This window comes from Nomascus leucogenys, chromosome 14 (genome assembly GCF_006542625.1).
Source record: "Nomascus leucogenys isolate Asia chromosome 14, Asia_NLE_v1, whole genome shotgun sequence".
Classification (NCBI taxonomy): Eukaryota; Metazoa; Chordata; class Mammalia; order Primates; family Hylobatidae; genus Nomascus; species Nomascus leucogenys.
In genome coordinates this window covers 88,315,897-88,341,949 of record NC_044394.1, presented here as the reverse complement: position 1 = coordinate 88,341,949, position 26,053 = coordinate 88,315,897, and the positions used below count along the sequence as shown (strand labels likewise).

General features: G+C 54.5%; 1 protein-coding gene and 1 long non-coding RNA gene across 2 annotated transcripts; one reads left to right on the top strand and one right to left on the bottom strand.

Annotated features, from left to right (window-relative positions):
- Positions 1-4,610: 4,610 nt before the first annotated feature.
- Positions 4,611-7,894, bottom strand: SOCS3 (suppressor of cytokine signaling 3). The gene is made up of 2 exons (XM_030827948.1): positions 7,571-7,894; positions 4,611-7,008 (listed from the first exon to the last, which is right to left on the bottom strand). Exon 2 carries the CDS (start codon positions 6,918-6,920, stop codon positions 6,243-6,245), a length of 678 nt encoding a protein of 225 aa, XP_030683808.1. The 5' UTR covers positions 6,921-7,008; positions 7,571-7,894; the 3' UTR covers positions 4,611-6,242.
- A 374-nt stretch (positions 7,895-8,268) lies between these two features.
- LOC115838342 lies at positions 8,269-12,752 on the top strand. Its single transcript, XR_004033345.1, has 4 exons — positions 8,269-8,595; positions 9,589-9,644; positions 10,480-10,558; positions 12,312-12,752. It is a non-coding gene; the product is annotated as an uncharacterized LOC115838342 (long non-coding RNA).
- Positions 12,753-26,053: the final 13,301 nt, after the last annotated feature.

Genomic DNA, 26,053 nt, shown 5'->3' with positions numbered 1-26,053 from the left:
CTGGGCAATGAAAAGCGTTTAGCTCATAGAACCCAGGATTCTAAGTTAGGGCCACCAGCTCTTTCTCTAGCTCCATGTCAACGAAGGAGCTGTCCTTGGATTTGGGGCCTCAGTTTCTCCATCTCTGAAATGGGCGTGTTCGGACCTGAGGGTACAGAGACCAACTGTCCTAGTTTGCCAGACTTTCGGAACTAAACTGGGACAAGCTGGCCACCCTACTGAGGGTGGATGCATGCTGTAATGGGAATGTGATTTGAAGATGCGTCTTCGAGGCACAGGCTATATTTATTTAATTTACATATTTACTCGTTATTGTCTGGTTGCCCCCACTTAACCTCTGGAGGGCAGGGCGAGCAGGGCCTTGTCTTGTTGGATATGGAACAGTCCTTGACCGTGGGATGTGTTCCATAGAGATTTGCTCAATGAATGAATGAGTGAATGAATGAGTGACTAGAAGGGGAGAGGGCCGAGGCTCCAAGAACAGGCTCCCTGAGTAGAGCGTGTGTGGGGGGTGGGTTTGCTCCGCTGACCTGAAGGGGGATCTTGGCTCCCCTAGGACAAGAAAACTTGATCCACTCACGGCCGGGAAAGAGTCCAGGCTTTCTGAGCAGCCGCCCCTCGGAGGGGTCAGTGACCCCCGGTGACGAACGCCTGACTCCCCCCTTCCCCCACGCGCCCAAGGCGGCCTGGTCCACCCTGTCTCCTCCCTCTCCCGCCCCCCACCCCAGGGAGGTGCGCCTGGCAGCCTCCCGGCCGAATTTCCTGGCACTGGGCTGAGAATAAACAGCGCTCTCCGCCCGTAATCCCGTTGCCCCGGCGACCGCGCTCCGCGGGCGGGGGCGTGGCGGGGGCGTGGCGGGGCGGGGCCGTACCCGAGGCGCACGCTCTGCAGGGCGCAGCGGTTGCGGCCCCGGCGATGCGGGCCCGGGAGGTGCCACCCCCCGTGCTCGGCGCGGACATTCTTCGCATAGCTCCGCCAGGGCTCCCGCGGTGTCCGGGAAGTGACTCTTCCTGGCAGAGGGCGGCCTCGAGGCGACGCGCCCGCCCGCCCGCCAGCCCGGCGGCCGCCAGATCGGGAGGGGAGTGGGGGCGGGGCGCAAGAAGGTGCTCCCGGCACTGGGGCTCCTGTCACCCTCGGCCTCGATCGTCCCGCCCCGCGCTCCTGGGACCGGAGTCCCCTACTCCCATAGACTCTCGACTGCCTCTCCGCCCAACCCCCGCCCGGTACCCCTGCGGTGCCCCCTCCCAAACATCCTTACTCATTCCTAAGACTAGGACACATCGTGCAGGCTGATTTTCCATCGCTGGCTCCCCTGTCTGAGGCCTCCTTCCCTCCCTCCCCCAGAGCAGGCCTTAGATTTCCCATTCTTGGCTCTAGCCTCAGGAGGCCTGCCCTAAAACAGCACCACCGGAGAGAGGATAGGGCCTCTTGGGGTGGAGTCTTACAGCTCTAGAAGCAAGGTAATAGGGCACAGGGCTGGGAGCGGGGATTTCTCCCCTTTCTGTTGGCCGGACACCCTCAGCCTTGTTTTTAACCAGGCCGAGGCACGAGTGCCTGCTCAAGCCAGGAGGAAGCTGCCCACTGCCTGCAGGACACTTGTCAGCACATCTGGGAGCCAGGAACACCCCTTCTCCCCCAGCCAGGCCAGAGGGCCCCCCACTGAGTCCCTTAGAGGAGGGAGTCTTCCCTTCTGAGGATTGAGAAGTGCGGAAAGACTTCTGTTATGGGGTATGGGATGAGGAGAGAAGGGAGCCGGTGCTAGACAGAGTCATCTGGGAGAGAGATTCTTTCCTGGCCTTGCCACCAGCTTGCTGTGTGGGCTTGAGCATGTCGCTTCCCTTCTCTGGGTCTCAGTTTCCTTGTCTGCAAACCCAAAGGGTTGGTCCAGTCTGATCTGAAATGGAAAGATACACCAGGCACGGTGGCTCATGCATGAAATCCCAGCACTTTAAGAGGACGAGGTGGGCAGATTGCTTGAGCTCGGGAGTTAGAGACCAGCCTGGGCAACATAGCAAGATCCCATCTCTAATAAGTAGTACAAAAATTAGCCAGGTGTGCTGGTGTGTGCCTGTAGTCCCACCTACTCAAGAGGCTGAGGTGGGAGGATCACTTGTCCTCTGGCAGTTGAGGCTGCAATGAGTTGTGATCCTGCCACTGCACTCCAGCCTGGGTGACAGAGCTAGACTCTATCTAAAAAAAAGAAAAAAGAAGAAGTGGAGAGACAGAGGAAGATTGGGATGGGCAGTGGTCTGGAGGAGGGAAATGAGTCTTCTTGCCTTTGCAACTCCACAAAACCAAGTTTCAACCTCCCTGGGGTGGGCAGGGAGAACTACTTCCTCCTGGCCAGAGAAGATCAAATTCTTTTGCTAGCATTCTATGAACGCTGGACACCCTGGCCAAACAGCTAACTTCTGGGTCAAGGACAGGGACCCAGTGGCTGGGCACAGTGGCTCATGTCTGTAATCCCAGCACTTTGGGAGGCAAAGGCTAGCAGATTGCTTGAGTTCAGGAGTTCGAGACCAGCCTGGGCAACATGGCGAGACCCTGTCTCTACAAAATATACAAAAATAAAAATAAAAATAACTGGCCATGGTGGTGTGTGCCTGTAGTCCCAGCTACTCAGGAGGCTGACACGGGATGATTACCCAAACCCGGGAGTTCAAAGCCGCAGGGAGCTATAATCTCGCCACTGCACTCCAACCTGGGTGACAGAGTGAGACCCTGTCTCAAAAAACAAAAAGTACAGGGACCCCAGGTTCACAGTTCCCTCATGGCTGTTATTCCAATGAAAGGGGAACTCTGTGCAGCTGAAGGCAGTGGTGGCTGACCAGCAGACCCCAGGGAGAGGAAGACCCATCATCCTTCTGGAAGGCACTGGGGAGCCACACTCCACTGGCCCCCTCACTTACACTTGTGCTTTGGGAAAGTGGCCCTAGCGGGGTCTGCATTCCCAGTCTGGAGTTCCTTCATGATGCCTCTGGTGTGGCCCCCACATGCTCTGTCCCCTCAGCTGCCTCGTGCCTGGCCTGGCCCCTTCTCGTCACTTCAGGTCATTTTCTCCAAAAGTCCCAGGAAATAGGAAAGAAAAACGACTTTGTTTATTTACTCTCTGTTGCCTTTTGGACCCCGATTCCTGGAGCAGTATATTGGGTGCAAGGGGGCCAGGAAGAGGTTCTGGTATTTGTGTCACCTTTGACAGATGAGGGCCCCTGACTTGGGGTTAACACTCATTTCCCAGCTGTCAGGTGATGGGGATCGGAGGAGAAGGAAGCATGAAAGGAGAATACCTCAAAGAACGTGGTTTTGTTTTTGGTTTTGTTTTTTTAAATTGAGACAGGGTCTCGCTATATTGCCAAGGCTGGTCTTGAACTTCTGGGCTCCAGCCCTTAGCCCACCTCGACCTCTCAAAGTGCTGGATTACAGGAGAGAAGATGTTTTTTGCTATTAGAAGAACCCTAGTGCTGAAACCCCAGAGTTGGGGGGAAGGGTACTAACCTCTTGGTTTTAAGGAGGGACTCACTCCGGGGGCAGGTATATGCTGAGTGTATAGAGAGGCAGAGAGGCATGGACTTTGGAAATCAAATGCTCCTGGGTTCCAATCCTGTTTTCCCCATATTCCCAAGTGGTGTGCCCTTGGCCAGGTTGCTTAACCTCCCTGAACCAGAGTTGCTGCCCCTACTTAGTTGACAAATATTTACTGAGCACCAATCTAGGCACCAGAAGTGACCAGTCCAAGTCCTGGCTCACATGGGGCACATGGCCATGTCTGAGAACATGGGGATGAGAATGCCTGCCTTGTGGGAGCAGGTGGGATGCTTAATCCAGGTAACCTCTAAGTGCCCCTTAGTGTTTGAGAATGACTAAAAATAGATGGGCTGAGGGGAGGATCCCTTGAGCCCAGGAGTTGGAGACCAGCCTGGGCAACATAGCAAACCCTGTTCCAAAAAAATATAGAGATGAATAGATGGGTGCTTTTTGGGAGGAGGGTGATCCTGTCCGCTGCTCAGATTGGGGCCCCTAGGAATGGGGAAGGGAAGCAGGCATGGGGAGCAGTGGCCAGGAAGCCCCTGAATGCCTGGGGTCCTGTGGTGGTGGTGGGGGGGTGGGGTTTCACCTGCATGCAAGATTTGCTTCAGGACCACCCCTCCCCCCACTTCCAGTGAACCTGGCTAGACTGAGGTCATAGGTCACCACCAGGACCCCATGTCTGGGCTTTCTCGGAACGACTCCCTGCCAAGGAACCAGAGCGCCTCTAATAGCCTGGTGCCTCTAAAAGCTTTGACCACAGCTCAGCTTGCTCCCTGCAAGCCCTTTGAAGCGCTTCCTTCGAACTTGCTTTGCATATTCTGGTCAGATCTGAATCAGACTTGCAGGAATTACCCCTCTCGGTAAGTCTAGGTGGCTGCCTTAGCTTGTCAGTGACACACGGGGCAGGCGTGCTGACGTAAGGCTGAGACGTATTCGATTCCAGCGAGGGGGCAGAGCCACCACCCTCTGCAGCTCTCTTCCTCCTCTCCGATGCAGAGTGTGGGTGTGGGTGAAAAAGAAAGCAAGGCACGGGGTGGCAGGGGGCGGGGGCCACGGGGGTGGAGAAAAGGCTCAAGTCATGTTTTTCATTAAAAAATAGTGCTCTTTATTATAAATTACTGAAATGTTTCTTTTCTGAATATAAATATAAATATGTGCAAAGTTTGACTTGGATTGGGATTTTGTTGAGTTCTTCAAGCATCTCCTAATAGCCTCAAGGGCCTGAGTAGGGGGGAGGAGAGAGGACTGGAGGTGGAATCTTTATAAAAGACAGAGTGATTGAGGCAGATTGTAAACATTATTAAAAAACAAGAAACGAACAAAAAAATAGAGAAAAAAACCACCCCAACACACAACTGCCCTGTCCAGCCCAATACCTGACAGAATACTTTGTGTTTGTTTAGTTGCCCCCCCCACAAACAAAAACAAAAACAAAAACAAAAAACTGTTCCAGGTAATTCCATCGCTGCTACATTCCTGTAAGTTGTCACAGATCAGTGCTATGGCAGAGCGGGAGCACCCGGGGTGGCAGCAGTCCAGCCTCTCCAATGACCTCCAGCCTCCCCCACCCAGGCAGGAGGGAGGGCTGTGCAGGGCTAGGGGCAGTGGGACCTGGTGGCTCTGCTCTGACCACGAGGCGCCTGACTGGCCAATACTTACTGGGCTAACATTCCCAGTGCTCAGCTGGGAGGCCTGGGTTTCCGCCCCCTCCCCACTTCCCTGGCTGTGGGCTGGCTGGGTGCCCTCCAGTGAGTCCCTCAGCCTCTCCACGCATCCAGGCTGAGTATGTGGCTTTCCTATGCTGGGTCCCTCTCCATGGGACAGGGAGCATTTAAGGCGAATCTCTTAGCCAGACATAGTCAGGAGGCACAGAGTAGAATCCCGTCTTCTCTCCCAGGAGCCTGAGGTGAAAGATGTCCCGTCTCCTCCATCCTCCCGCTCCATCCACCCAGGTACAGGAAGGTATAGTATGAGTAGAAAAGGAGACCAGCTGACCAGCCCATCCATCCCCTCCAAATGTTGCTTCCCCCTTAAAACGGAGGAAGGGCCCTGGGCTCTCAGGCACCAGGTAGACTTTGGAACCTGTGTTTTCGGTGACTGTCCCGGAGGAGAGGATGTGGGGCACCAGGATGGTTCCCTTCAGGTCACCCCAAGCCCTTCTCCCCCGAGCCAGGGAGAGGAGCATGCCACCAGGATCCTCGCCTGGGGTGGGCGGGGGTGTGTGGCCATTTCCTTAGCCAGCCTGCAGCCCTGGGGCCCTCAGGACCTCTCTCTCTTCCACCTTTCCCAGGCTCCACAACCAGCTCAGGTTTAAACCAAATCAAAGAGCAAACAAGTTCCGTTGGAAAGTTTGAAGATTCCCTGGCAGTTCTCATTAGTTCAGCATTCCCGAAGTGTCCCCTGTTTGGAGGCAGAGGGGAAGCTGAGGAATTGGAGGAGAATCCACTTGTGGTTGCTATCGTCCCACCAGGCCAGCTGGCTCCTCCGGAGAAGCTGGAGACTCAGGTGGTACTCCCCCCTTCCCTCCAACACATTCCAGGTCCGCCTGCCACATTCTGCAGGGGGAGGGCAGAGGGAGGGGCCTGTCTGCCCTCTTTCCCCCCAGAGCTACAGGACTCTCTCCTGGTTGGCTTCTTGTGCTTGTGCCATGTGCCGCGGAGGAGAGGGGACGCAGGCCCCTCTCCCGACCCATGCCCTTTGCGCCCTTTACCCCTTAAAGCGGGGCATCGTACTGGTCCAGGAACTCCCGAATGGGCCCCGGCAGCTGGGTGACTTTCTCATAGGAGTCCAGGTGGCCGTTGACGGTCTTCCGACAGAGATGCTGAAGAGTGGCCACGTTGGAGGAGAGGGGCCGGCTCAACACCAGGGGGATCTTCTCGCCCCCGGAGTAGATGTAATAGGCTCTTCTGGGGGGACTCCCAGGGAGTGGCTGGGCAGACGGCTGCTCGGGCACCTCGGAGGAGGGTTCAGTAGGTGGCGAGGGGAAGGAGGGGGCTCCAGGGGGCGGCATGTAGTGGTGCACCAGCTTGAGCACGCAGTCGAAGCGGGGCACGGGCTGCGTGCTCCGGGGATCGCTCTGCAGAGAGAAGCTGCCCCCCTCACACTGGATTCGCAGGTTCTTGGTCCCAGACTGGGTCTTGACGCTGAGCGTGAAGAAGTGGCGCTGGTCCGAGCTGTCGCGGATCAGAAAGGTGCCGGCGGGCTCGGCGCTGAGCAGCAGGTTCGCCTCGCCGCCGGTCACTGCGCTCCAGTAGAAGCCGCTCTCCTGCAGCTTGCGCACTGCGTTCACCACCAGCTGGTACTCGCTCTTGGAGCTGAAGGTCTTGAGGCGCAGGCTGGTGTCCAGGGGGCGGCTCATCCCGGCGGCGGGAAACTTGCTGTGGGTGACCATGGCGCACGGAGCCAGCGTGGATCTGCGCGGCGGCGGCTGCAGCTGCTTGGCGGCCTCCGCACAGCGGCCGCTACCGCATCCCGGGGGGCTGCGGAGAGGAAGGCGCGAGCGCGTGAGTGCCCGGAACCCTCCAGCGCGCCCGGCCCGCCCCGGCTCCCCTGCCTCCGCCGAGCGACTGGGGCACCCACTGCCCCGGGGGCCCTCTCCTGGGCCCGCGCTCCGATCCAGGCGCCTCACGGAGCCCGCACGGCTCCCGCCCCTGCCGGCAGGGTGGCCCCGGGCAGCCCCTTCCCCGGCGCGCACTGCAAGGGCGCAGCGTGAGAAACTCGCGCGCGGAAGTTAGGTCTCCAGGAGTGTGGCCGGGTGGGGAGCAGAAGGGCCCCCGGGACTGCCTGGGCGCCGCTCAGTCCAGTGGCCCCGGGCGGTGTGGACGGAGGGAGAAACCCGAGGTACGGGGGTAGGGAGGGGACAGGAGAAGCCCGAAGGCCCCAGCCGGAGTATTCCGGGAACCTGGGATCTCCGGCTTCCATCCGCTCTGCCCCTACCTCGTCACCTCCCTGCCGGGAATGACCCGGGAAGGGGAGGGGAAACCGGGAAAAGCTCCCGGGACTGAGCGAGACCCGTCCCCACGCAGCGCTCCTCCTTCCTACCTGGTCCCGAATCGAAGTCTCCGTCCTTGGGGCTGGGCCCCCTCGGGTCCCCAAGGCGACGCGGCGGCGAGACGGCCAGCGGTGGCCCGCGCTGCGCCCAGATGTTGGCGGCCGTGAAGTCCACAAAGGAGCCTTCGCGCGCGCGTCCCTCGAGCTTCCCCTGGGCGCCCGCCCTGCCCCCTGCGCACCCCCGGACCAACCGGGAGGGGACCAGGCGAGGGACCGCGGCAAGGGGCCGCGGAGGGAGCTGGGCCGGGCGGGCGGCGGGCGGCTGGCTGCGTGCGGGGCCGAAGCGGCGGCAGCGGCGCGGGGAGTCCAAGTGGGAGCCGCCGCGGAGGCCGCGCTAGCGGGTATATAGGCGGCCGCCGCGCCCCGCCCCCCGATTCCTGGAACTGCGCGGCCGGCCTTCTTGTAATGTTTAGTCACTACTCGCAGCAGAGAAAGGCTGAGCGCGGAGGGTGAGGGAGGGGCCGCGGGCGCCGAGGGCGGGCCGCGAGCAGGGGCAGGGACCGGGAGGGACGCGCGCGGAGACAAAGCACGACGAGAGGCGGCCGAGGCGGCCGGTGGGCGCGACGCCAGCCCCGGCGGCGCGTTCCTGGCAGCGGCCCCTCCCCGCCGCGCGCTCCGCCCCCAACTTCTCATTCACACTTTCCCCCCACCCCCCTCCCTTCTAAGAAGGCCAATTTCTGGCAGAGGCGGGGGCGCCGCTTCGGGAGCGCGGGCAGTTCTAGGAGGCCGACCTGGAGAGCCTCCCGGTTCCCCTTCCCCTTTTCTCGGACCCCGCGGGGACACCCCCTCGCCGCCACCCGGGCCTCCCCGAGGGCCCAATTGCGGGTCCAGGCGGCCCGGGCCAGCCAAATGGGAAGTGGGGCTACCCCACAGCCAGGCCGCGGGGCTGGGGTCAGACCCGGGAGCCGGAGGTTGGAGACGTGCGACAGTCACCTGCGGGCAGATCCCAGAGAGAAGACCCAGGGCTGCAGGGGACGCCCCTGCGTGGCAGCTACCCAGCCTTGGCCCACTGCCAGGTTCTTTGCCAACCCTGACGCGAATGTGGAGACCCCCCTCCCCTCCCCTATGAAAACGCTTTCATGCACTGGGGTCCGCAAACCTGGTTGGTCCGGTGTGAGTTGGGCCAGGTGCTCTCGGGCGCGCTGGAGAGCTCGAGGTGGAACGATGGCCCCAACCTACGGCCCGCGTCCGCCAGAGGGCGCCCTGGGGTCTCCTAGGGGAGTGCAGTTTGGTGCTGCGCGCCCCGGGCCTTGGAATAGGCACGCCAGGGGGTCTGCGGGAATGGCTGTCTCCGGAGCTGGAAAGGTGGCCGAGAAGGGGGAATTCACACCCCAGGCTGGAGTCAGACCTGGGAATAAAATTCTAGCAGGAGAGAATTTCCAGAAAGCAGTTTTCAGGGGTTCAGGCTACTGCCAGATGGCCCCACACCCCCTAGGATGTGACCCTTGCCTCTCTTCGGGTGGGGGGAGGACTTGATCACTGGCAGGGAGGGGGTAGAGGGGAGGAGAGGAAGTGATTGAGGTGAAAGATTGGTTTGCTGTTGGTCACGTTGGCACCGATGTAGACAGTTTGGGCTTGGAGATCCGGGGCCAGCCTTATGAAGGATGGCAAGTTTTGTCATCTTGTCCCCAAATGGGCTGTGTGGTGCTGGAGACACCCAAGAGCTGCCTCAGTGGCATTTCGATTTTCACCTCTCGGGATGCAGAGCCTGTGGGCCTGGGGCCCTGCGCTTTTCCTAGATACCAGGGTAATGAGGTGCTGAAAGGGAAGGAAGAGACTGCCACCAGCGACAGGGAGCTTGGGATGCCAGAACCCAGAACTGGCCCTTTCGCCGGTCCTGGAATTGATAGGTGCGCACTGCCTTTGCCACTGTATCCTCAGTCCGTGCCATCACCTCTCTCCAGCATGTGCTGGGGACTCTGAGATTTGGACAAGACACACAGTTTCTCTGGGCTTCTGTTTTGCCATCTGTAAAATTGGAGCCAGAACCTTTTCCTTCCCTTTGACAGGCTGAGGCGAGAGGATCACTTGAGCATAGGCATTCAAGATCAGCCTGGGCAGCAAAGTGAGCACCCCCATCTCTGCAAAAAATAGAAAAAAGTTAGCCAGGAGTGGTGGCCTGTGCCTGTAGTCCCAGCTACTTGGGAGGCTGAGGTGGAAGGATCGCTTGAGTCAGGGAGGTCGAGGCTGCACTGAGCCATGATGGTGCCACTGCACTTTAGTCTGGGCAACAGAGTGAGACCCTGTAAAAAAAATAATAAAATAAAATAAAATAAATAAAATAAAATAAAAAGGGCTGGGCGTGGTGACTCATGCCTGTAATCCCAGCACTTTGGGAGGCTGAGGCCGGTGGATCACGAGGTCAGGAGATCGAGACCATCCTGGCCAACATGGTGAAACCTCGTCTCTACTAAAAATACAAAAATTAGCTGAGTGTGGTGGCACATGCTTGTAATCCCAGCTACTTGAGAGGCTGAGGCAGGAGAATCGCTTGAACCAGGGAGTCAGAGGTTGCAGTGAGCTGAGATCGCGCCATTGCGCTCCAGCCTGGCGACAGAGCTCTGTCTCAAAAAAAAAAAAAGGAAGAAAGAAAAGGAAACTTTTACCATAAGAGATTTGAAATTAAAAAAAAAAAAAAGATTCTGCACATCAAAGCGTGACAGAAATAGAAGTAACCCAGTTAGTTCAACTCTCCCTCCAGCCTATTAGGAGAGCAGAGGAGGAAACTGGTTTATTCAACACATTTCACAAATATTGAGCTCCATGCACCAGGCACTGGGCTGGGCATTGATATATAATGATGAGTAGGACCAGGTCTTTGCCCTCACAATGCTTGCAGGGTAATGAAATGGATTCTCCTTCTCTCTGTAATCAGTTCATTCTTTTTCTCATCCATTCAGTGTTACGTGGCTGCATGACCATACACTTCTGGGCAGAGCCCAGTGGAAGACAAAGAAGACTCAAGGAATAGCCCTTGAGGTAATGGATGAGAAAGTGCTTTGTAAATTACAATGCTCTGACACAAGTCAAGTTCATTCATCCATTCCATAAACCTTTGCTGAGAGCCTGCTTTTGCCAGGCACAGGGCAAAGTGCTGGAAGACAGAAGTGCTGGGTGAATTCTGCAGGGGGACATGGCCGAGGCAATCGACAAGGGGCCCCCAGGTGATGAGTGAGGAGGGAGGTGCGGTGCTCCCTGCCTACCGACTCAGGAGATCCACTGCTGTTCGGGCTGTATCACCCAGTAGCTGTATGACTTTAGGCAATCTGCCTTGCCAGCTGTGCCTCAGTTTCCTTATTTGTAAAACGGTTGGAGAGTAGTACCTACTTCATTGAGTTGTCTGGAGCTCCCACATTCAAAATGCTTAGAGTGGTGCCTTGCACATAGGAAGTGCTCAATGCGTATTAACTGTCATGATTCTGAAAGCACTGGGGAGACTTTGAGGAGAGGGAGGAGTGAGCTGAGCTGCTGCAGCTTGGGCTCATAGGGTTGGCTATGGATGTAAGCTGCCTGGTTTTGGGGAACCGTACCTCTCCTATGGAAGATACATTCCAAAAAGCTTGTCTTGAAACAGGTCAGCCAGCCACCAAGCTTCTTTTTTTTTTTGTTTTATTTCTTTGAGATGGAGTCCCACTCTGTCACCCAGGCTGGAGTGCAGTGGTGCCATCTCGGCTCACTGCAACCTCCACCTCCCGGGTTTAAGTGATTCTCTTGCCTCAGCCTCCTGAGTACTTGGGATTACAGGCATGTGCCACCATGCCTGGCTAATTTTTTTGTATTTTTAGTAGAGACAGGGTTTTGCTATGTTGGCCAGGCTGGTGTCGAACTGCTGACCTCAGGTGATCTGCCCGCCTTGGCCTCCCAAAGTGCTGGGATTACAGGCATGAGCAACCGTGCCTGGCTTTCCCTTTGGCATTCTAATCTCTCCCATGGTTTCCCATCGTTTTCTGGATGAATCCAGATTCCTCGGTGCAGTGTGTGTCCCACGCTGCTCCGTGTCAGTTTCATCTGCTGCCACTGCTTCAGCGGCTGATGCCTCGTGCTATAGCTACATGGAGCTCCAAGCTGTCCAGAAGGTAACGTTCCTCAGTCCTGGGTTTCTGCACATTTGCTTCCCTGTCTGGGGACAAGGAGGGAACTACCTTCCACACCTTGGCTGATTTCTACTTTTCCTTTAAAATTTGGCAGATAGTTTGGGCGTGGTGGCACGTGCCAGTAATCCCAGCGCTTTAGGAGGCTGAGGTGGGAGGATTGCTTGAGCTCAGGAGTTTGAGACCAGCTTGGGCAACATAGTGGAGACTCCATCTCTACGAAAAATTTTAAAAATTAGCCGGGCATGGTGGTGCGTGCCTGTGGTCCCAGCTACTCGGGAGGCTGAGGGGGGAGGATCGCTTGAGCCCGGCAGGTAGAGCCTGCGGTGAGCTGTGATTGTGCCGCAGCATTCCAGCCTGGAAGACAGAGTGAGACTCTGTCTCCAAAAAAAAAAAAGGAAAAAGGCAGACACTCTAAACTTCCAGGTAGCTCTTTTTGCATTAACCAAAATGTTCTGACTACATCTGCAGTGAGGATCTTGGGGAAACAGACTATATTTGATTTTTTTTTTCTTTTTAAGACTGGAACCTGGTACGTAGAATGAACCACTAAGTCAAGGATGATGTCGACTTCTTCTTTCCATTGTTTTTAGAGACCACAACCTGCTTTCTTCTAGAGCACTTTTTGGTTTTCCATGCAGGGCTCAGGAGCTATACAGATGGGATAGAGGGTGTGAGTGCTGGGAAGCCCCATCCACGGTTCGCTGGAGATTAGGAGGCCTGTTAATCTGAAGACAAAGGGAATGAAGACGAAAACGTTTCTGAAGATGTGGGTGGAGACACCTGGGCCTTTACAGGGTACACTCCAGAGCTGCTTCCAGGCAGGGACCCGGGCTGAGAGAAGCCAGAGCCAGAGAGTCGCAGGCTTTTGCTTGCTCTTATCTTCCCTCCGCTGGGAGGGGGTCGAGGGGAGATCTGGCCCCTCTGCTCTGCCCTCCTGATTTCTCGTCTAAGGGATTTAGGAGACTTTCGCCTTTTCCTAATCTCTCCCTTTGCAGAATTTCTGCGAAGTCACAATCCCATTTCCAGGCAAAGGTGCTTGGTCATAAAGATAATAAAGATATTCATTCATGATGGAGGGGAAGTACACAGTGGTTTCAGCTGCCTGTAGGGCTCCACTTACTCATGGTGTGTGACAGATGCTGAGCCCTTCCCCAAATCTCATGGATGGGAAGGAAACCTGGCGCCGCGGGGTGGTCGCGGGAAGCCGTGGCATGGCTTGGTGAACACAAGCCTGCCAGCCCGGGGGCGGATGCTGAGGTTGCCATTGTTGGTGGCTGCATCTGCAGCTGGATGGGTCAGGATGCCGGCCTCAGACCACAGCGTTGCTAAATGCCAAACCCAAGGCCTCCCTGTCTTTAACACTGCTGGGCATTCTACAGCGCAAGGAGGCAGCTGGGGCTGGACTGCCCAGTGCCTGCCATTGACTGTGCATCTTCTGCCTGTGAGCTAGCCTGCCACACCTGGGGATACATGGTGGGGAAATCAATCAGCTTCCCTCCCTTCTAGAGCTTCAGGTCTGGCGTTGGTGTCTAGAGGCAAGGGGGGGAGGCAGGGAGGCCTCTTCCTGTCTGTCCCCCTTTCTCTTGGCCAATTTGGAGGAGGTGGTGGGGGACCTGTCTCTCATCTGACTTCCTGGAAGCCCTGCCTGCTGCTCCAGTGTGGCTCTCCCAGGGCTGAGGCCTGGAACCTAGGGCTGGGCTACCTGGGGTGCTCAGCTCTGCCGCACCCCAGCCCTCCTCGGCTGCAGCCCTGGCTTCTTTTCTTACCCACTGGGATGGCCTGTGGGACTAACCTTGCAGCCTGCAGGACTATGGCCCAGATGACCTTTCCGGAGCAGGGGAAGAGTTCACAGGTCTCAGACCAGGTTGACCCTGAGCCCTCTCTTTCCTGCTTCGCATAGGGGCGGGCCAAGGGAGGCAGGGACAATGGCATTCCTGTTTGCAGGCCTTTGTTCCCGCCAGGAGGGGCCCCCGGAGCTAATAAAAAGGTTTGTGGCTCCGATGTCTAAGAGGCAGTGGAGGAGTTCTTTCAAGCCTGACATTCCAGGCCCAGCCGGCCTCTGGCATTTCCCAGAAAAACTTCGAGGAGGGGAGGGGAAAGAAAACACTTGAGGGACCCACCCACCTACCCACCGCCCGCCTTCTCGGATTCCTCGTTCCCTCTGGGGATTGGGCTGGGCCTGAGTGCCAGGACCCCTGCCCTGGGGGGCCCATTCCTCCACCCACAGAGGGGCCCTGGGAAGTGTTGAGAGGGTGAGAGTGGGTAAGTGGGGGGTGACGCTAGGAGGGTGCAGAGAGGATGAAACCTTGGGGGTGCAATGAGAAGAGAAGGAAAGTTTCTTCCCACTTTGTCAAAGAGGAATCCACATCTGCTACAAGTTTGGAGTTGGAGGGTGGGGAGTGAGGAGTTAGCTCCTAGCCAATGTCTCCTCTGACCCCAAACCGACAAACGCTGCTCTGTCCGAGGCTGGGGTGGGAAGAGTTTCTATTTGCCCTAAAGCAGCTGCGGGAACAGACATCAGGGCAGCAGGGCAGTTCTGGGAAGTGAGGCTGTGGTGAACCATCTGGGCGGCAATGCAGACGAGGCAGTGCCCAGGAGGGGGAGAGCCCGGGAGGGGGTGAGGAGGCCATGCTGTCTCTGGGAGACATGCCTCTTGGGATGTCCTGGGCCCAGGCGCCCTTGGAGAGGCAGGAGCTGGTGGGGGACCAGCTGAGTGCAGCTGTTCGGCTCGCCCTGCAGTACTGCAGTTGGGCTGGCTGCTGGAGCCAGGTGGGCACGGTCGGGTGCCCTGGCTCTCCTGGGGCTCTGGGGCAGGTGCTCCTCACGACCATGGTGTGCCTGCAGCCTCTGGTCAACCTCCTGCAGCCCGGACTCGGGCTTCCTTCTGAGCCTCTCACCCTCTGGGAAGTCCCTGCCTCCTCCGCAGTGTGAAGCACACCTGGTATGCACTGTGCCGTGCACTGATTCTTGGGCAAGTTCACATAGAAAATGATAGGCTGGGCGTGGTGGCTCACGCCTGTAATCCCAGCACTTTGGGAGGCCAACGCTGGTGGATGACCTGAGGTCAGGAGTTCGAGACCAGCCTGGCCAACACGGTGAAACCCTGTCTCTACTAAAAATACAAAATTAGCTGGGCGCAGTGGCACATGCCTGTAATCCTAGCCCCTCAGGAGGCTGAGGCAGGAGAATCGCTTAAAACTGGGAGGTGGAGATTTACAGTGAGCTGAGATTGTGCCATTGCACTCCAGCCTGGGTGACAAGAGCGAAACTGTGTCTCAAAAAAAAAAAAAAAAAGTAAAAGAAAAAGAAAAAAGAAAATAATACCCTCTCTCTGGCTCCCAAGATCCTGAACCAACTTCGAAGGCAGAGAAGTGGGCTAGAAGAAGTGGGGTTGGAGTCTCCACCAAGGACAAGAAGGTGAGACTCTAAGGCGTCTAAGATGAGACTGGGGCAGCTAGCCCCACATGTTGCACATGTTCCTTCCTCCCTTCCCCTTGCGGGCACTGTACTCACTGGGCTGGTGTTCTTCAGAGTTTCTTAACCTGGAGTACATGAACTGCCCCTTCCCAGGTTTCATACTCCCCCAACAGCCACTCCCCCGATAATTGCAAACAAAATGCTGGCGGAGGGTCAGGCCCCTGGGGGCTGCAGGACCCGCCTGGAGTCACTTCTTGTCCCTGCAACACTTGTTTTTTGTTTGACACAGTATCGCTCTGTTGCCCAGGCTGGAGTGCAGGGGCGCAATCTCAGCTCACTGCAACCTTTGCCTCCGGGGTTCAAGCGATTCTTCTGCCTCAGCTTCCTGAGTAGCTGGGAGTACAGGTGCACGCCACCACGCCTGGTTAATTTTTTGTATTTTTAGGTAGAGACGGTGTTTGCCATGTTGCCCAGACTTGTCTCGAACTCCTGAGCTCAGGCAATCCACCGGCCTTGCTCTCCCAAAATGCTGGGATCACAGGCGTGAGCCACCGCGCCCAGCCGTAACACTTGTTTTATACTACCATTTATTCCTTGAGTAGTTATTTTTATATATATATATATATTTATTTATTTATTTGAGACAGAGTCTTGCTCTGTCGCCCAGGCTGGAGTGCAGTGGCACAATCTCAGCTCACTGCAACCTCCGCCTCCCAATTCAAGCGATTCTCCTGCCTCAGCCTCCCGAGTAGCTGGGACTACAGGTGCCCGCCACCACGCCCGGCTAATTTTTGTATTTTTTAGTAGAGATGGGGTTTCACCATATTGGCCAGCCTCCTGACCTCCTGATCCATCCGCCTCAGCCTCCCAAAGTGCTGGGATTACAGGCATAAGCCACCGCACCTGGCCTCGAGTGGATATTTATTGAGCACCTACTATGTGTCAGGGACTGAGTTAGGTGCCAGAAATTTATCAGTCTGGGATCTCATGGAGCTTAGATGTTTTTCCAGAAGGACAAGATTCTTCCAGAATTATATCGGGATTGATTACTTTTGACTGTGCTGCGTACTATGAAGAAGTCCCAGGAGTTAAGGACAACCAAGGGGGATTCCCTGAAGAAGTAACACATGTAGGCTGATGGGAAACTGAGGCCTAGAGAGGTCCCTGCCCGGTGCGAGGTCTCCCAGCCAGATCGTGGCAGAGCTCAGGCTGGTGCCCAGGTTGGTTGACTAGACTCCCAGGCTTTCCCCACACACAGGCTCGTCTGGCCTCCCTCCAGGCCACTCGGTGGCATACACAGGGGAGGGGAGGACGGGGAGCTGGCAGGGGCAGGGAGGGCCTGCTGGTGGGACAGGCATGCCCCTGGTGCCAAGTGCCCAGGCCTCTGCTGCCCACTGTCTTTTCCCATTCACTTCTACTTCACTCTCCCTCTCACCCCCCAAAGGCCTTAGCCCCCTGCTTCTAGCTCAAGCTGAAGTGGCTGTGAGCTGAGCTAAGAAGACCCCACTTCGCCAGGAGGAGTACGTCACGCCTGTAATCCCACCACTTTGAAAGGCCGAGGCAGGTGGACCATGTGAGGTCAGGAGTTTAAGACCAGCCTGGCCAACATGGCGAGACCCCTTCTCTACTAAAAATACAAAAATTAGCCAGGAGTGGTGGCGCACACCTGTAGTCCCAGCTACTCAGGAGGCTGAGGTGGAAGAATCTCTTGAATCGGGGAGGCAGAGGCTGCAGTGGAGCTGAGATTGTGCCACTGCATTCCAGCCTGGGGGACAGAGTGAGACTCCGTCTCAAAAAAAAAAAAAAAAAAAAAAGAGAAAGAGAGAGAGAAAAAAACCCATTTAATTCTACCTGTGGGAGGTGGTTCAGGCATTTGTGGAACTTTGCAAATTGAAAACATAGTTTGTGAATACGTAAGACAGCCCCATAGGTCAGCATTCAAAAGGTGCAATCAGGCCAGCCAGAGTGTTCCCCTCCTGTTCCCTGGCTTCCTGTGCCACCTGGGGCATTTTTTTTTCTTTTCTTTTTTACACACCAGAAGATGCAGGCTACTCTGGGCACAATGCCTATGAGTTAGCCCTGCTCTGCAAGAAGCAGCCAAAAAAAAAAAAAAAAAAATGCAGAGTGGTGGCGTTTGCACGGCTGAATGCAGTCTGTAGACGCAGTAGCTGTGTGGCCTATACAGAATTAAAACAATTTTTGAGACAACATTAAGAAAATCTGGAAATTTCACATCTACATTGAATCTGGAGCTTTCCTTGGAAAAACAAGACCCTCTGGTAGCAGTGGGCCACATTCTGGCACATCCCCATTTGGCCCTTCAGGTGGGGCATGGGTTCCCCAGGTCAGCACAGGCCCACCCTCCAGGGTGACCACCCTCCCCTTCCTTCCCTTCCCTGCCAGGGTCTGCAGGCATTGAGGCAGCAACTCAGCCTGACCTCTGCCTCTCCCAAGCTAAAGGGCAAGGAAGGCTATGGACTTCGGGGGATTTATTTTGAGTCTCTTTCCTAAATTCGAGGAGACTGGAAATAAATAAAGCCTGGCCAGGAGGAGGAGTCCAGCTCTTCCTGTCCCACTGGCCCTTCCCTCTTGGACCTCATCTTAAGCAGGTATGTTTGGCCTCTTCCTCTACTTCACTGTGGGGGCTGGGCAGGGAGAAGCTGCGGGGCGGGGGACCCCGGGATTCCCTGGGACATCACTGGGTTCCCCATGCTGCTGCAGCTCCTTGCTCGGGTGGCGCTGGCGACCCGCCATGCCACAAAAGGCTGAGATTCCCCTGAAACCGAGAGCTGCTTTTATCTCTCACCGGTGACAGAGAAACAAACCAGGATGCTCTGCCCAAAAGGCATTTCCAGAAATCTGGGCTCTGGCCTCTTGTTGATCAAATGCCAGAACGTCCTGGGCTTCTTTGTGGCGAGGGAGCCATTGAGCATGGGTGTTTTGTTTTGCAGATGACAAGATTTTCCACACCAAAAAGTTTAAATGATGAATGGAAGAGCTTTGACCAGCTCCCACCCCTGCACAGGGAAGTTGCCGATTCGAGCTTCTGTGTTTGTCAAATTTGTTCCTTACAACTTTTGGCTCTTTTGCACCTTCCCTCGGCTCCAGCAGGCTCAGGACCCTAGTCCCAGAAATCCTTATCTCTTCCAGTTTTAGGGCCATACAGATCTAGCAGGGCCCATGCCAGGTACACGGCTACAGCTGTGGGGAAAGCTGTTTTTTGTCGTTTCTTTTTTTAAGTACAGGGTCTCAGGCTGGGTGCGGTGGCTCATGCCTGTAATCCCAGCACTTTGGGAGGCCGATATGGGTGGACCGCTTGAGCTGAGGGGTTCAAGACCAGCCTGGGCAACATGGCAAAACTCTGTCTCTAGAAAAAAATACAAAAATTGGCCTGGCGTGGTGGTGCGCACCTATAGTCCCAGCTACTTGGAAGGCTGAGGTGGGAGGATGGCTTGAGCCCAGGAGATGGGGGCTGCAGTGAGCCAAAATCATGCCACTGCACTCCAGTCTGGGCGACTGAGTGAGACCCTCTCTCAAAAAGAAAAAAAAGAAAAAAGAAAAAACCCAGGTTCTCACTCTGTCACTCAGGCTGGAGTGCAAGGGGCTATTCACAGGCGCGATCTCGTTACTGATCGGCATGAGAATTTTCACCTGTCCCTTTTCCCACCTGGGCCGGTTCCCCGCCCCCCTCCTTGGGCAAGCTGGTGGAGGCCATCATATTGAAGCTGAATTTAGTGCGAACACCCGATTGTCATAGTGCACTACAGCCGGAATTCCTGGGCTCAGGTGATCCTCCTGCCTCAGCCTCCCGAGTAGCTGAGACTGTAGGCACGTGCCACTGTGCACAGCAGAAAACTTTTCTAGCCCAGGAGTTGGCAAACTATGGGGCACGTGCTGGAGGATGATTTTTGTAAATAAGGTTTTATTGGATCACAGCCAGGATCATTCAAATTGTCTGCAGCTGCTTTCACACCAGAGCTGAGTAGTTGCCACTGAGACCATCTGGCCTACAAGGTAGAACATATTTATTTATTTATTTGTATGGGGTTTTTTGTTTGTTTGTTTGGCTTTTTTGAGATAGGGTGTCACTCTGTCACCTAGGCTGGAGTGTAGTGGTATGATCACAGTTCACTGCAGCCTCCACCTCCCAGGCCCAAGTGATCCTCCCACCTCAGCCTCCCAAGTAATTGGGACCACAGGCATGAGCCACCAGGCTCAGTTCATTAAAAAACTTTTTTTTTTTTTTTTAGAAATGGGGTTTCACTATGTTGTCCAGGCTGGTCTCAAACTCCTGGTCTGAAGCCATCCTCCCCCTTGGCCTCCCAAAGTGTTGGGATTACAGGCGGGAGCCACTGCTCCTGGCCTAAAATATTTACTATTTGCCCTTTAAGAAAACATATGCTGACCAGGCGCGGTGGCTCATGCTTGTAATCCCAGCACTTTGGGAGGCCGAGGCGGGCAGATTGTTTGAAGTCAGTGGTTCGAGACCAGCCTGGCCAATATGGAGAAACCCTGTCTCTACAAAAATGCAAAAAAAATTAGCTGGGCATGGTCCATGCCTGTAATCCCAGCTACTCTGGAGGCTGAGGCATGAGAATCTCTCTCTCTTTTTTTTTTTTTTTTGAGACGGACTCTCGCTCTGTCACCCAGGCTGGAGTACAGTGGCGCTTTCTCAGCTCACTGCAAGCTCTGCCTCCTGGGTTCACGCCATTCTCCTGCCTCAGACTCCAGCTGGGACTACAGGTGCCCGCCACCATGCCCGGCTAATTTTTTTTAATTTTTGGTAGAGACGGGATTTCACTGTGTTAGCCAGAATGGTCTCGATCTCCTGACCTCGTGATCCGCCTGCCTCGGCCTCCCAAAGTGCTGGGATTACAGGCGTGAGCCACCACCACCACCATGCCTGGCCGTGAATCTCTTAAACTCAGGGGGCAGAGTTTGCAGTGAGCGGAGATCATGCCACTGCATTCCAGCCTGGGTGATAGAGCGAGACTGGGTCTCAAAAAACAAAACAAAACTTGGCTGGGCTTGGTGGCTCATGCCTGTAATCCCAGCACTTTGGGAGGCTGGGGCGGGTGGATCACCTGAGGTCAGGAGATCAAGACCAGCCTGGTCAATATGGCGAAATACCGTCTCTACTAAAAATACAAAAAATTAGCTGGATGTGGTGGCAGTCACCTGTAATCTCAGCTACTCGGGAGGCTGAGGCAGGAGAATCGCTTGAACCCAGGAGGCAGGGGTTGCAGTGAGCTGAGATTGCGACTGCGCCATTGCATTCCAGGTTGGGTGACAGAGCAAGACTCTGTCTCCAAAAAAAAAAACAAAACAAAACCAAAACGTATGCTGAGCCCTGCTTGGAGGGAAAAGAAGTCTGTCTTGTGCCAGGGAGAGCTGGAGTTAGGGCTTAGTGTTGGTGGGAATGGTATCAGGGACTGCTGGGAAAGATCAGAGTAACAGCTTAGCAGGGAGAGTAGAACTTGGGGAGGTGTTGGAGGGGGTGAAGACAGGAAAAGGGCTGGGGTCTGTGGGGAGCCTGGGGGCTCAGGGAAGCCAGCCCCAAAAGGTGGACTGAGCTTTCAGGCTTGCAAACTGATAGCAAACAGCAGGTCAGAGGTCTTCCCAGGAGGCCAAGCCACCCTTGTCCCCACCATTGGTGGAAAAGCAAGGCCACAGTGGTTCCCTGTTCCACCTGGGAGGCTCCAGAGCTCACTGCATTTGGCCATGTGTGCATTCCTCACTCCAGCATGTGGAGCCTGGTTCTGGGGCCAGATCCTCTTCACAGTGCTCAGAGCACACAAAGATTCATGAGCTCGCCTTCTGATGGGGCAGAGATAAAACACACAACAGCAAAAGATTAGGTCACTGTAAGGAAGAGGAAGAAACTAAAATCCTGTTATCCGGGTTGGAAAGCTGTTTCTAGGGGAGGGCGACATTTGGACAGAGCTCAGGATGAGATGAGCGGGGGGAAGGTGATTCTGAGCAGAGGGAAGAGCAAATGTAAAGATGCTGAGGAAGGCCAGGCATGGTGGCTCAAAGTACTGTAATCCCAGTACTTTGGGAGGCCAAGGCAAGTGGATCACCTCAGGTCAAGAGTTCGAGACCAGCCTGGCCAACATGGTGAAATCTTGTCTCTACTAAAAATATGAAAAAAATACCTGGGGGTGGTGGCAGGCACCTGTAATCCCAGCTACTCGGGAGGCTGAGGCAGGAGAATTGCTTGAACCCCCGAGGCAGAGGTTGCAGTGAGCCGAGATCGTGCCATTGCACTCCAGCCTGGGTGACAAGGGCAAAACTTTGTCTCAACAACAACAAAAAAGATGCTGAGGAGGACATGGGCTTGAGAGAAGGCCAGGCCAGTGAGGCTGGACATATGACCAAGGGGAAGAATAGAGGGAGAGGGAGGCAGCCACTCCCAGGTGGGCTTTGAAACCGTCTTCGCAAAATTGTAACTGAGGAAATTATGGCAGTAAAAGAAATCAGACCTAATCAACTCCATCTTCTTTTTTTTTTTTGAGATGCAGTCTAGCTCTGTCGCCCAGGCTGGAGTACAGTGGCGCAATCTCGGCTCCCTCCAACCTCCGCCTCCCGGGTTCAAGCGATTCTCCTGCCTCAGCCTCCTGGGTAGCTGGGACTACAGGCACGTGCCACCCCGCCTGGCTAATTTTTTTGTATTTTTAGTACAGACGGGGTTTCACCATGTTAGCCAGGATGGTCTTGATCTACTGACCTCGTCATCCAGCACCTCGGCCTCCCAAAGTGCTGGGATTACAGGTGTGAGCCACTACACCTGGCCTCCATCTTGCTTCTAACCTTTAAGCTGTCCTTGTTCATTCCTGGGTGTAGACTGAACTAACTTTGGGGAGGCATTCAGTTCATGGTTTGACTCTGAAACAAAATTGACAACAGCCCTTGCCCGAAAAGACTCCCTTCTTGCCTGGGGTCCAGTCTGCCTTTGCAGGACTAATAAATTAGCTATAGGTTTAGAAATCACAGTTTAGGGTCATGCAGCCTCTGGCTCCAAGAATCTGAACCTCTCCAAATTGCTCCTGGGGATAACATCACTATTGTAAAACCGCAGACCAGTGCGTGAGATACTTTGCAGACCCTGCACTCATGGATCAGCTGACACCACCCAGACCGGTTATCTGGCTCAACCAGTTCTGCCATCCCACCCAGGAATAGAAGACAGCAAGAAATACTCACTTCAACCTTCTACGATTCCATCTCCAACCTGACCAATCAGCACTCCCCACTTCCCAAGCTCCCCTACCAGCCAAATTCTCTTTAAAGACTCTGATCCCCGAATGCTTGGGGAGACTGATTTGAGTAATAATAAAACTCTGTTCTCCAGCACAGTCAGCTCTGCGTGAATCACTCTTTCTCCATTGCAATGCCTCTGTCTTGATAAATCAGTTCTGTCTGGGCGGCGGGCAAGGTGAACCCATTGGGCAGTTACAGTTTCATCCCATCTCCAGCAGGCAGGCTGCATTCCTTTTAACAAAGAACAGGCTTCTGACAAACAGCTGATCAGCCCCCCGGGACAGTTTCTCATCTCTGGAGGCAGAAGGTGGGCCGGACAGCCACTTCCTCGCTTTGGAATTTGCTAACAGCCCTGTGTGTGGCAGAGACCCTCTCTCAGCAAGCAAGCTAGAGGAGGAGGGGCCTTCCTCTTGTGTTACTGTGATTTTCGGTTCAGGGAGTGAATCACAGGCAGTGAGGCATGGGCTGTTGGCTCAGGATTTCCTGGTGTTTCCTGCCTGGGAGAGCTGCCCCACTCTCAGGGGCAGCAGCCCACCACTCCTTGACGTCAACTCTCCCTCCAGTGAATGGGTTTCCTTTTCCGTTTGGGAAGACATGGGATCTGCCGTCAATCCCGTCGACCCTGTCTTTCTAACCCTGGCACCTCCTGTCTGGGAAGGAACGACTTCGACTAACGAGAAGGCAGTGGGTGAGGGCAGGAGGGCGAGGGGGACTCAGAGGACAGACGTCTTCTCGCCCGCAGTCATTGAGATGGGAATCCAGAAACCCCATCCGCAGCAGTAGTGTCCGACCCAGATTGCGAGCCGGCCAAGCAGCTTTGGGACACCCTGAGCGCTCCCAGGCAGGCTCTCTGGGTCACCTTTGTTGTCTGGGAGGGTCTTATCTCCTCTACTTGTTTTCAGTAACTAGCCCAGATGAGACCTCCTGACAGGAAGAATGCATGTCCTGTCATCCTGTAAATGGAATCATTTAAAAATTGCACAATCTCTGAAAACCATTATTTAACATTTTTGCAACCTCGAAATGTATGTGTCCCCAGGCAAAGTCGTGGTTGCCTCACTCTGGTGATAGCTCTGTCTGTTTTAAACTAGCCATGAGGGCCACAGGCTCTCGATGTGTGGTTTCAGAAGGGACTGGGTCATTCCTTGATGTGTATCCTTAGCGTAAATACTTATTAGTGTGACTTACCATGCTATCAATATTGCTGTCTGTTACTAGCATTTCTTTAAGGTTGGGAATTCCCAGTGAACCTGTACCATGGCTGTTTGTCTCAGTACCTTGCACAGCAAAGCACCCATGCAGAAAAGCTGCCAGCTCCTTCCAGGATGATAACCAGGCTCCCACAGCCCATGTGACGCTCACCGCTGAGCATGACGGTGTAGCCATACAGCAAGTGTTTACTCTGCAACAACCGTGGGCCAGGAACAGTGCAAAAGTGGAACCATGCAATGGATGGCCTCATTCTAGTTACTGGAAGTTAGGAAATTTGATGATTCACCATTTCTAACTTGGAAGGGTTGAATCAAATTCCACGTAGTATTAGTAAAGCTATCTAAACGCAAAAGAAAACTTTAAGCCAATCTGAAATACTTGTTGATTGTCAACAATTTGGAAACTCCTTAATGGCACCAAATAACCAACATTAACATTGGGGGGTATTTACTTTCAGTCTTTCTGTATACATACACGCATTTCCTCTTTCTTTCTCTCTCGCCTTTAATGAAATGAGATGGTCTCTACACTACTCCTTGGTAATTTGGCTTTTACACTTAATGTCATTAAATATTCTTCCAGAACATGTTATTTTTATGAATGTGTGGTCTTCCAACATACAGATGTATCATTATTTAACCAACCCCCCTATCCCTGAAGATTTGCTTCCACACATTTAAGATCATGAACAAGGCTGAGATGAACATTCTTGTGGGAATGTGTAGTTGATTTCCCTGCATAATCTATGGAAGTGGACTTTGGAGTGTTTTTTTAGTGTGTCCATACCTTTTTTTTTGAGACTGAGTTTCGCTCGTGTTGCCCAGGCCGGAGTGCAATGGCGCGATCTCAACTCACTGCAACCTCCGCCTCCCGGGTTCAAGCGATTCTCCTGCCTCAGCATTCCTGAGTAGCTAGGATTACAGGCATGTGCCACCATGCCCGTCTAATTTTGTATTTTTAGTAGAGACGGGGTTTCTCCATGTTGGTTAGGCTGGTCTCGAACTCCCGACCTCAGATGATCCACTCGCCTCGGCCTCCCAAAGTGCTGGGATTACAGGTGTGAGCCACTGCGCCCGGCCCACGTGTCCATATCATTTTAACCTCATAACACAGTAGACTATGATTATGTCCTACAGCTTTTCCAGTTTCCAGGTCCCAGCCTATGTGGGCCAGCCAGGGAGCTGCATGTTACAGATCAGAGGATCACCTCTCCTGCCTTTCAGAATGCCACAAAGTTTTCCATTTTAAAATTAGCTGCAAAAAGTGTTCTTGGGCCGGGCGCGGTGGCTCATGCCTGTAATCCCAGCACTTTGGAAGGCCGAGGTGGGCGGATCACTTGAGGTCAGGAGTTTGAGACCAGCCTGGCCAACATGGTGAAACCCTGTCTCTACTAAAAATACAAAAATTAGCGAGGCATAGTGGCACATGCCTGTAATCCCAGCTACTCCAGAGGCTGAGGCAGGAGAATCTCTTGATCCCAGGAGGCAGAGGTTGAGGTTGCAGTGAGCCAAGACTGCACCATTGCACTCCAGCCTGGGTTACAAGAGTGAAACCCCGTCTCAAACAAACAAACAAACAAACAAACAAAAAAACTGTTCTTGGTGTATGAGGATGTGCTCCTTCAGCTTTTTGGGCATAGAACTGTGTGTTGCCAGGGGCCAGTGATATCTGTACTTGGGCACACCAGGAGGGTGGAAGACTGTTCATCTCACACAGATTTGCTGAGGCCGTTCTGTGCCATGGAGCTGCAGCCTCTGGGGCTAACAGGGTGAAAAATGATTCCTCCCTCAGTCTGGTGGGGATTTTCCGTGGTTCTGTGCACCTTAGTGAGTCAGCGTTAGCCAGGTTACAAGACTTTGTACAAGAACAGACTTTGTTCAAGTTTAACACCTTAGGGGTGTTGTACAAGTCTAAAGAACACCCTATCAATTAGAGCCTCAAACAGTAATTCCCCCACTTATCAGTGAGGAGTCCATTTTTTTTTTTTTTTTTTGACGGAGTTTTACTCTTGTTGCCCAGGCTGGAGTGCAGTGGCACAATCTTGACTCACTGCAACCTTCGCCTCCTGGGTTCAAGCGATTCTCCTGCCTCAGCCTCCTGAGTAGCTGGGATTACAGGCATGGGCCACTACGCCCAGCTAATTTTTTGTATTTTTAGTAGAGATGGGGTTTCATCAGGTTGGCCAGGCTGGTCTCGAACTCCTGACCTCAGGTGATCCACCCGCCTCTGCCTCCCAAAGTGCAGAGATTACAGGCGTGAGCCACTGCACAGGCGGAGGAGTCAATTTTGACAGCCAGTGGCCAGGCTTGGTGGCTCATGTCTGTAATGGCAACACTTTGGGAGGCTGAGGCTGTAGGATCTCTTGAGCCCAGGAGTTCGAGACCAGCCTGGGCAACAGAGTGAGACCCCCCCCCCCTCCCATCTCGACAAAAAAGTAAAGAATTAGCCGGGCATGGTGGCACACGCACTTTGGTGGTCCCAGCACTTTGAG

Bases quoted from the DNA above. Each gene is read 5' to 3' on its own strand.
- SOCS3 (XM_030827948.1), bottom strand. From the start codon at position 6,920: ATGGTCACCCACAGCAAGTTTCCCGCCGCCGGGATGAGCCGCCCCCTG.